Source organism: Montipora capricornis, chromosome 7 (genome assembly GCF_036669925.1).
Source record: "Montipora capricornis isolate CH-2021 chromosome 7, ASM3666992v2, whole genome shotgun sequence".
Classification (NCBI taxonomy): Eukaryota; Metazoa; Cnidaria; class Anthozoa; order Scleractinia; family Acroporidae; genus Montipora; species Montipora capricornis.
In genome coordinates, this window is record NC_090889.1 from 39,104,318 (window position 1) to 39,115,898 (window position 11,581).

The window sequence follows — 11,581 nt, forward strand, 5'->3', positions numbered from 1 at the left end:
ATAAAACGAAATAAGGAAACTAAGACATAATTTCTTCCCTATCAACTTTTCAATCAGAAGAACATTCTTGATCAATCTTGAAAGCCCTCATTGAATAGTTCTTTATCAACAGGAAAAAAAAAATACGTGGATGCTTCTTACCGTAAGGAGTGAATCTGAAGATACGAAAATGGAAATATAAGATTAAAAAAGGATATAAAGCAGAAAATAAGTCCATATTACTAAAACAGGACTTCCTGACTATCAAAGACAGTTATTTCTATTTATTAACATGCCAGACTCGAATATAGCGTATTTGTCTTTCTGGTAAGCGGGAGTGGCTCTGGGCTTGTCGAGCGCTAACCAGCGTTAGCATGAAAACCAAGAGATTATGATATTATTTAACCAATTAGCGCCATCCTTCTTTCGAGCAACTGAGCCCTGGTTGGCTCATTAAATCTGGGTTATCTGCCTTTTATCGCACCAAGTGTTGCCAAACTGAAACGTTTGTGGCAAGAAGAGAAGAGAAGAGTGTCCGAGTGTGCAATTGTTCACAATTTTGTTTCAATTTAATAAAACGATTATTCTATTCCTTCTTGTCGGAAAAAAGATTGATTACAGCCAACTCAGGATTTTGCAGGATTTTTTGAATTCCACCCGCTCACGCACAGAGAAAAATAGTTCGTTGAGAATACTACGTACGCTAAAAAGCACATGGATGATGGAACCCTACCATTAGGGATGTCGTATCAAACTCTAAATTCTTCTTATTTACCAATACAGGGACAGGAACACTTGGCGTTCCGTTCGCTGTTATGCAAGGTGGATACATGTCCCTAGTCGCCATAGTTGTCATCTCAATAATCACAAACTATACTGGTAAACTCATCATCGAGTGTCTGTATGAAAAACCATTCAGTGACCAAGTTGAGCGTGGAGTGCGGCTCAGAAATAGCTACGCGTCAATTGGTAAGTTTACGGTAAAGATGTTCAAGCTGTGTAAGATCGATTTGAATAGCGTTGTTTAGTATCAATTTCTAACATTTGGGGAATACCCGTTTCCAATTTAGAGGAAGAACGTTGCTAATTGCCCACTCGTAGTACTATGGAACCATCTAGCCCGGTTTTGGACGGTTGGAAAATAGACCGTTCTGATTGGTGGGTTGACGGTCTCATAGTACTCTTCCCACTAATTGACCATTAATTTGAGTTCGGTAGTGACGTCAGTATGAATCGAACTCTTCAAAGCTAAGAAAACAGTCACCTATAGTGGTTTAATTTAATGTCCTTTTAAATAATAGTAATAACAATAGTAATAATAATAATAATAATAATAATAATAATAATAATAATAATAATAATAATAATTATAAAATTACACCATTTTCCATCTGAGCTGGTGGGTTAGAATGAAAACTCATCTTATATCAAAGCTCTTGGCTGCGATGCCACAATCGAGTTGGAAGCGCTCTTCGCTTGAGTTACGGTTCGTCCACACTAGGGAGCTTAAGCACGCGCGTTTTTGAGACGCGGACGGTCACCGGAAGAGAACATTTCGCGTGCCAGGACAGAGGGGTCTGACAGATATTTATACTAATCATCTCTAATGGAGAAAAGATACTTAGCAATATAAATTTCGTTGTGTGAAGACAAGTTAAAAGGGAAAGCAGCTCACGTCCTGTTGCCGTCAGGGTCTTGCTTAAGCTCCCCACTAACGCATTTTCGAAAACCTCCTTTAGCGTTTGCTGGGCTGACGAGTACAAGAAAAGAGACCCCTGCCATGGGTCGAGAATCCCTTTGATCCAACCGCCGTCCACAATTTTGTACGGCACTCTTCAAACCGCATGCGCCATGATACCTTTGCTGACTGTGACTTGAGCCCACTGTGTCCCACGCATTCCTTTACATTAATTCCGCTGTCGTCAAGTGAGCCCACACTACATGAAGTATCAAGTGATCATTCGGTCGCTAACTGACCACCGAACATGCTCAACACACATGCTCAACACTGTGAGTTTCGACCCATGGCAGAGATCTCTTTTCCCGTACTCGTCAGCTCAGCGAACGCAAAAGAAAAGGAACCTTTGCTAGCAGGGAATTAAAAAAATCTCCAGGTCCTTGAAAACGGATAGACTAGAACGATAGACCTCTGTTTTCAAAAGTCTCCACTTTCAAAAGCGTTTTCACTGACCTCCGTTTTTGAAAACCTCCGTTTTCAATCGCTCTAGTGTGGACGATCATATATAAACGGAGATTTTCGGAAAGGGAGGTTTTCGAAAACGCATTAGTGTGGAGGGGCCCTAAGAGTACTTAAAGGCACATTTTTACCAACCGCAAAAGACGAGAAGATATCGTGGAAATGTTGTAAAGAAAAAAATGCGTCAAGGTTGTTTTAACGGTTTCACTGGTGGGCAACCTTTAGAATGCATTTTGAGAACTACAATAATATTGCAATAGACCAGATAAATAATTTAATAAATGGGCCACTAATTACGGACACTGTACTTTGTAATCAAATCAAAGAAGGTTAGTTTTTTGAGGAGAAGGAAAACGGGATGGATCATCCAGACGTCCGTCCAAACGAATAGGGAGCTTAAGCACGCGCGTTTTGGAGACGCGGACGTCAACCGAAACTGAGCTGTTTTCCCTTTTAACGTGAGATTACACAACCACATTTACATAGCTAAGTATATTTTTCCATTAAAAATGATTAGTATAAAAATCTGAGAGACACCACTCTCCTGGCATGCGAAGTGTTCTCTTCCGGTTGCCGTCCGCGTCTCAAAAACGTGCGTGCTTAAGCTCCCCATTAATAGGGAGCTTAATTACGCGCGTTTTTAAGACGCAGACGGGCAACCGGAAGAGAACATTTCGCGTGACAGGACAGTGGTGTCTCTCAGATTTTTATACTAATGATCTTTGATGGAGAAAAGGTACTTAGCAATGTAAATGTGGTTGTGTGAAGACAAGTTGCGGTCCGTCCGCGTCTCAAAAAAGCGCTTGCTTAAGCTCCCTAATCACGGTAACTCGTATGTCAAGGCGAACTAACGTGGCAATTAGTCCAGACGGATGATCCGTCCTTTTTCCTGTATTACTATACACAGACGAATTATCGTAATTTGCCCAATTTCGTCCCAGACATTTGAAGCGTCTCCAGTATAAATTCACCCAATCTAAGCAGCTGGGAGGCGGCATGGTCCAGAGGTTAGGGCTTTGGGTTTGCATGCAGTTACCTCTGGTTCAAAAATTGTGTTCAAACCTCTGGTTTAGATTTGTTTCTGGTTGTCCCGGATTCAAATCCCGTTCTAACCTCTGGTTTGGATTTGTGTCCGGTTTTCCCAGGTTCAAATCCCGTTCTAACCTCTGTTTTGGATTTGTTTCCGGTTGTCCCGGGTTCAAATCCCGTTCTAACCCCTGGATTGGATTTGTTTCCAGTTGTCCCGGGTTCAAATCCCGTTCTAACCTCTGGTTTGGACTTGTTTCCGGTTATCCCGGGTTCAAATCCCGTTCTAACCTCTGGTCTGGATTTGTTTCCAGTTGTCCCGGGTTCAAATCCCGTTCAATAAAGGTTCCGCTCGTGCGTGAAAGAATTTGGTGCATTTCCTTCCCGAACCATGTGATCTACATCGGGAAATAACCGGATTCCAAGTTTCATAAAAATTCAATTTTTTTGTTTATAAAAATTGTTTTTCCTTTCTGTTTTGAATACTGCTTTTCCTTAATTGAGTCAGTGAGCTCGGGGACTTTACAGCAGTTGAATAATCTAGAGAGTTAAAAGTCAAGAGATGTTTTACATCTCAAACTTAAACGAAGTTTCGTTGACTTCTCTGTCATAAAAGGTCCGTTTTGTTACTGGATATGAACTCTCATTTGTAATTTTTAATACCTTGAATTCGTTCCAAAAGACTCGTAGATTCGTTCATAATTTTCTCATCATTTTCGCTGAACCAGGTCAAGAGTGTTGGAAAAAACATGGCTCCGCAATTGTCTACGCTGCCCAAGTGATGCAACTCTCTTGCGCATGCGTGTTATACCTCCTTCTGGTAGCTGACTTTTTCAATGACTTGTTCGAACACCACTCGCTATCGTATTCCATGTGGACGGTTATTGCAGGAGGTCTGCTCCTTCCTTGTGTCTTCTTAAACCAGCTTAAACGTATCTCTTGGCTGAGCATGTTTAGTGTGGTCGCGCTGGTGATGGTGTTTACCTCTGTGATCGGCTATGGCGTGACAAAGCGTTACACGTGGGATTTCAAGCTTGGCGTTACCACGTTACAGGGGTTTCCAGTCGCCTGGGGAATTATACTGTTTAGCTTTGTGTGTCATCCTTACCTTCCAGGTAAATAACCGTTATTTAAATGAAATGAGCCTCACCGGGATGGTCTAGAGGTACAAAAATTGCAAATTTGATTTGAATGGGGGAGGGAGGGGGGGGGGGGGGGAGCGTTGCATAAAACAGTGGATAATCAGTTCAATGAAGCTTAGCACACAGTGCCAAGAATGAACAACTTACTTTCTTTTTTATGCCCCACCCTCCCCTCTCTCAATACATACAGACATACATACATACTTAACACCACTCCCCGTAGGATCTTTTTTCAGGGGCAATGAAACAAAATCAACGAGACAGCAGAACAGAACAACAACTTTAAGAATTCCAACTAGCTGGGGGCAAAGCCGTTGTTTATTTCACAGGGCAGCTGAGAAACAAATTCAACGTCTTGAATCCGAGATCTCCGGATCTCAAGGCAATCATCCTAAAAACTGGAGCGCAGTACCTCCAACCTTCATTAAACACCTCAATAGGCCATTGCCGAGTTCATGTCTGTCTCCTCTTCAGAGAGTTTAAGTGCGAAGTTTTTGTGATGTTAGTTAGTTCTACTTTAAATATGAATGAAAACTAATTTTCATGAGGAAAACTTAGACTAACTTAGACTTAGACTAGCTTTGAAGCCGGGCTCGGAAATGATCTCAAACAAGCATTTGTGAATTAAGGAAGTGTGGTGGTTTGGCTCAAGTTTGTTAAAAAGGAAAACAGATTTCACTTTTGGGAAAATTTTGAAACCACCCAACAAATCGTTCTAATAAGGAACCCAAAATTAACAAGAAACGATAAATTTGATCTTTACCAGGTATTGAAGAAACAATGGACAGACCAGAAGAATTCAACAGCGTCATGAATTATTCATTTCTGGGTTCTGCGATGATCAAGCTTGTGTATGGCTTTATAGCGGTGCTTACGTTCAAAGACAAAACTCAACAGGAAATCTCCGAGAATCTGCCCGCTGGAGCCTTACAAAACACCGCCAATTGCCTTCTGGGTTTGAATGGCATGTTCTCTTACGCACTACCGCTGTTCACCTTGATTACTATTGTACATAAGGCTCAGATCACGTGTATCCCGTCCTGCTTCCCTGACGAAAAGCATCCGCTGACCATCAAGGAGCGCGTCATGATCTATTCACTGAGGTCGACGTTTGTTATTTTCACCGTGATAATCGCCGTTTTGTTACCGCAGTTCTCGTTGCTAATGGCAGTAATTGGCAGTGTATCGGGCGTCATGCTTACGTTGGTGTTCCCATGTCTGTTTGACGTAATTCTTCACTTGGAGCACATCAGCAGCAGGCGTTACGTCATCAATTTGCTGATTGTCTGTGTGGGGGTCCTGTCGGGAGGTTTTGGCTTTGTGTTTTCGCTGATAGCAATAATGAAAGTGTATGTGAGATAATTCAACAAGTATCCACGTTTGTTTTAGAATTTAGAAGTAAGGGTTATTCTTAATTACTCAAACTTACATGTGAACGTGATGAAATGCATGAAACAGATGTACTCATCGACGTTGATTCGGACAGTCGTTACGAGATCGGAAAAATGAGAAAATGAGAAAGTCTGAAGAAATCAAGCCAACTGAAATCAAATTCAATATTGGCTCAAGTTATGCTGAGATAGAGACTGACGAACAAGGAGCACAACATTTCGCAGGGTAGAAAACCGGAAAACTCAACCCACATATAACGCCGCGTAACGAATTCCCAACACGTTGGTAACACCACAGCACCAAAGGTGACCTGTTTTACCGTCGATCGTACGTCGTATATGTAAGTTCGCGATCGAGGTTCTCTTATGTAAACCGTCTTGTTCTTCCGAGGAAGACATGAAGAAGGAAGAAAGATATTGAAAAATTGAAAAAGAACACTTGACAGTGTAACAATGTACGATCTCTGAGAATAAAGGTGCAAAGTGTTTTGTCTAAAAAGCGACCGATTAATTTGGCTTTGATGAGGAGCATGTCGGAGACATTAATGTCGAGAAAAGTTGGTCATCACTGACCTTGGTTCCCTTCAAGATCCTTCGAGCCTGGTCCTCGCATGTAACACATTTGTCGCAAGTGAGGACCTAGGAAAATTCGGAAACTTTTGAGGCACATTTCGGGAGAAATAACTGCGCCCTCTGTGTCTTCAAAAGGAAACATTTCTTAAGGCAGTTCACCTCGCGATCGGTTTGTTTCTTTTACTGGTCTTCAAACTGTGTTCAGAAACCAGCTTTTTCGGGATAAGCAGAATGCAGTTTTAATACTGATTCTTTGGGTCCAAAAAGTTTTCGGGAAGTTTAAGAAACGGCCCCAGGCGTTATAAAAAGAAGTGCATTTTTCGGAGAGTAATTACTTTTTCTTTTCACGTGAAAAGAAAGGTTTTAAAACCTAGTTGTATAACGAACATTTTGCATTGCTGCTCGGTTTCCATAGGGGCAGAATTGATTTCAGCCTCGTTTTTAAGGGGAGACCAATTGCAAATGTAAACCAGTTGCTAAATAAGAGAATCTTGGCCCATGCAGTTGTTCATAGCTAATCGTGGATTACGGGAAACTTAGATTTCAATCTATTTTCTGATCAGAAAAAGTTTCCACAAGATTTGTAATTCTAACAAAGTTACCGTTGAGCATAAAATTATAAGGTTAAGGTTTTTTCTGACGGGCAAAATTCCAACCAAAGTTTGTGTTTAATCGCTGATTAGTGTTACCAGAAGCTCACGACCTCAGTTTTTTGAGTTAAAACTTTCCTCATTTGGATGTAACGTATTGTAGTTCGCGCATTTTCCCCCGCGTGCAGCTTCATCTTATTTTTGTCCATATTTAGGCATAAAATTGGTGTCCTAACACCCCAAGCTTTGTTCCAAGGAAAAGAGTCGGAAGTTACAAGCTTCAAGGTCACGTGCTTCTAGTGTCACTGAGTCACCCGGCTATTGAACAATTGGGACCTGCAGTCGACAATGCTCATTTCCCTTTCGTAAACGGTCGTTGCCATTTCTCAGAACGGTCGTTGCCATTTGAAACGGTCGATGCTATTTTTTAGCTCTGGATTACACTCATTAGGTCTAAGAACTCAAAAGGTTGCGGTTACTGGGAGTTGTGTCTCGCTGGTCATATGAGTTATGGTTCGGGTTAGGGTTCTGTTTTGGGTGAGGGCTAAGAACCCGAGTTCGAGCCTAGAAATTCTCGGACTCTTTTTTTCCTCCAGTTTTTCTTTTATAAATGTTTTTTTTTTCCTTTTTTGTCTTAACTTTTGTTTGTTTGTTTTGTTTTAGTTTGTTTCTTTTAATTTTCTTTGAAGTGAAGTGTGTAGTCGACCGTTACAAATGGCATCAACCGTTTCAAATGGCAACGACCGTTCTGAGAAATGGCAACGACCGTTTACGAAAGGGAAATTTGCGTCGGCGATGCTAAAAACAGCTTTCGTAGATTGGCTTGCTACTCAAACAAAACACAAAAGACTTGACAACACAATAACAACAGGAGCTGTTGCAAAAATAAAGGTCAATTTTCGATCACACCTGCCTCAGCACCCAAATTTAAGCCAGTTTCCCACTCTAAAAGGTGCAGTAGTTCTTGCACCAATTCCAGTGGACTATGACATTAATCATCTTTTTTAGAGCTATTTAATAATTGAATAAAACAATAAAACCAATACTGATTTTTATTTCTCTTGCATACTGGAAATGTACCAAAAAATGCAAACATGTTATTTTATAAGTGTACTGATAACAAGAATGTAAAAAGCCAAAATAAACGTCAAACGCCCAAAAGTTAGCAATGTTACGGGTTAAAGGTTAGTAATTAGTAGTTAGTAATCAAATGTTATAGTTAACTTACTGAGTGTTGAAGTTTATTGGGTAATTTTCAATTCAAAGTTATCAGTAAAATACAAAATAGTTATTAATATCCATATGCATAAGCACTCTGTTTTAGGAAGATGAAAAACAGAATTTTCAGATTTTGCCGAACAGTACTGAATTGATTAACGTTTTGAGTGTATCGACATAAAAACAATTTCCTTTTAAAACACATTTGGTTCATTTTTGACGAAGCTGCTGATTCAAAAACAATATAATCGGCTGCACTTTATGACATCCTGATAAAACTGGAAGATGAAAACTGAATATTTTAAGGACTTCTCAGTTAACAAAACTCTTCATGACTCATTGAAAAGAAAGATTTTTTCAACAAAAGCTCTCGGATTTCTGCCTCCACAGAAATCAAAGAATGAATGTCTTTTTAAACTTCTTTTGTTTTTATTCGTTTTTGTGATTTTTTTGTTTATTTTGCTTTTTAAAATTTTTTTTGATTTTTTTTCCTTTTTGTTTTTTAACTTTAACGATCAATTTAGTGTTCAAACCACAAACCCTTTTCAGTAACAATGTCAGAATCCAAAAAAGAAAATGACGGGAAGATATTCACTGCATTAATAACAAACCAAAGAATAAAAGCTGAGATCCAGAAAAAAATAATCCTGACAACTTATTAAGGGCAGTAAAACAAAGTTTTCCAAATCTGAGAGTTTAATGCCAGAGAACCTATGAAAAGAAGGGAAAAAACAGTTTTTATTTGTTGTTTCTGGATTCAAATTAAAGACCTTGAATAGGCCATAGCATTATTTTAAGTTTCTCTTGGGACTTACAATGGTCCCAAGACACAATGGTCCCAAGAGAAAACAAAAACAATGCCTTATGCAAAATTTGGGGGAACAAACAAAGAATTATAGTATCTTCCAAAGTAGCTTATGGGAGCGAGTCTTAATTTGAATCCAATAGACAGGTTTTGTCTCAAGGTTGGACTAGGTCATGGATGAAAGTTGGTTTCTTTATGACATTTGTAGAAATCGTCTGGTGATGGATGATTGGCTTTTTGAATGAATGGTGTGGTTTCCAAAACATGTTAAAAGAACGTTTACGATTGCCTTAGTTTTGCATTTGTAAACCTTGGGATTGGCTAAAGATTCCATTGAAAAAAAGTGAAAAGCACTTGTCATAGAGCGGTTTTCAATTGAGTGTCGAAAGTAATTAGCGATTTGCTTTGGTTTATGATTACTTCACTCAGTGATTCGTTCAAAGTGCTAGCGCCACGTTTTCAACCAATCAGAAGTGAAACAAAGAACAATCATGGCTGGCGCGTGCACATTTTCCCGCGCTTTGTGTCGGCTACGTGTAATTACTTCGAGTTTTGATTGGTTTACCGGATTGTCTCCGTCCTTTTTGATTGGCCAAAGCAATTACTTTGGTTTTGGTTTTACGACACTCGATTGAAACTCGCTCTATGGTCTCAAATCTTGGAAAGTAATTCCACTTTCGGTCTCTCACGCTCACCTCGTTCTCAAGCATGAACTGGCTCTCTCCTCCCCTGGTCAATTTGGTGGGATGCTCATCAGCAAGCAAAAGCCCGGAGAAGTCTCTGAAACCGACACAAATTATAATTCTTGAGCCAAGACTGGAGACTCCATCTTGAATCGTGCTTCACTGTCAACCAGCACTAATGTGCCTAATTAACGGCAAATGGTAGAGACATGTGGACAATCGTGTATGTACTTGCTTACAGCGAACGTGATTTCTCAGTAAGAGTATTTGGTTAGTCAAGTTGTGGAAATTCAGTGAAAATGCTGCTTAACCTACAATGAGCGACAAATGTGTTGAGACACTTGGCAGTAAAATTCGATTTTCTGCGTCTTGGATACATCCCCCCCCCCCCCCCCCTTTCCCCCAAAACAATGTTGATTATTCTATTCTTCGACTGCACAGACCACAGCGCCTACACAACATTGAATTGGGGGGCCGGGGGTATCAGAGAATTAAGGCTAGATGCAAATAAAATAGAACAAAGGCTTAAGTATCAAAAAGCGTCTTTTCCTAAGAGTGTCCCAACTACTTTTGTCGCTCATTGTAGTGCCGTGTTCACACGAGCTAAAAAAGTTTCCCTTGAAAGGGTTTTAATCTGAAACAAATTATAAACTATCGTTTATGGGATGTTCACAGTCGTACGGCCTCGACTTCAGAAGCATACAAATTGAGAGTAGAATATTAGGTCACTTTAAAAAGATACCATAATACTCTTTGTTTGCCCTCCAAAATTGTGTCAGCATTTTTTTTTATTTTCTCTTGGGACCATTTAAGTCCAAGACAACAATTAATATTGATGAAAACTTTTGGAGGGAAAACAAAGAGTATTGTGGAATTTTTGAAAGTGGCCTATACACGACTCGTCAAGCATGTAGTGCTTAAACGCTAATCGTGTTTTTGAATAAAGGATTTTACTTTACTATGCACAAAGCTTCAGTTCAAAATTCACTTCGTGTTGCAATCAAAGAACAGGACTACTTTCGCAACTCGGACATTCGAAACTTAAAGCCTGATCCACACATGCGACGCAAAAGAAAAGGCAAACATACACGAGTGAATTACCGCAATGCAAAGGCAAGTACGAGAAATGAAACAACCCAAGACATGTTTTTTACATTATTTTCTTGCTCTCGCATGTGCACTTTCGTTTTCGTGTAATCCAGGGCGACGCAAAGCAATGCCAGCGCAAGGCAAGAATATTTAGTTCCATGCCATCTTGGTTTACCTTTAAACCGATGATGATGGCGTCAGCTTCGCCAGCCATTTGAAAATGATTCCAACCAGGAGTTCACCAAGGGGAGCCCCTATCTCCACTAATTCCTTGAGTTAAATTTATTTTTAGGAACAGATTTTTTCCCGGGAGAAGTATCAAATTTTCGGTCACGCTGAGATAGCTCTGTTTTGATTGGCTTTTTCAACATTGGGCGTGCTGAATCTCCCATGGGAGATTGACTTTTACAGCAGTGGGCGTGCTGAATCTCCCAAGGGAGATTGGCTTTTACAACAGTGGGCGTGCTGAATCTCCCAAGGGAGATTGGCTTTTACAACAGTGGGCGTGCTGAATCGCCCAAGGGAGATTGGCTTTTACAACAGTGGGCGTGCTGAATCTCCCAAGGGAGATTGACTTTTACAACAGTGGGCGTGCTGAATCGCCCAAGGGAGATTGACTTTTACAACAGTGGGCGTGCTGAATCGCCCAAGGGAGATTGACTTTTACAACAGTGGGCGTGCTGAATCGCCCAAGGGAGATTGACTTTTACAACAGTGGGCGTGCTGAATCGCCCAAGGGAGATTGACTTTTACAACAGTGGGCGTGCTGAATCGCCCAAGGGAGATTGACTTTTACAACAGTGGGCGTGCTGAATCTCCCAAGGGAGATTGACTTTTACAACAGTGGGCGTGCTGAATCGCCCAAGGGAGATTGACTTTTACAACAGT

General features: G+C 40.5%; 1 protein-coding gene across 1 annotated transcript in view; it reads left to right on the top strand.

Annotated features, from left to right (window-relative positions):
* The window catches only part of LOC138057941 (vesicular inhibitory amino acid transporter-like), an 8,875-nt gene extending 2,344 nt beyond the window's left edge, over window positions 1–6,531 (top strand). Inside the window, exons 2-4 of the mRNA XM_068903843.1 lie at window positions 763–948; window positions 3,931–4,317; window positions 5,111–6,531. Of these exons, the coding sequence (XP_068759944.1) occupies window positions 763–948; window positions 3,931–4,317; window positions 5,111–5,706 (1,169 nt within the window). The 3' untranslated portion in view covers window positions 5,707–6,531. The remainder of the gene's footprint in view (window positions 1–762; window positions 949–3,930; window positions 4,318–5,110) is intronic.
* Window positions 6,532–11,581: the final 5,050 nt, after the last annotated feature.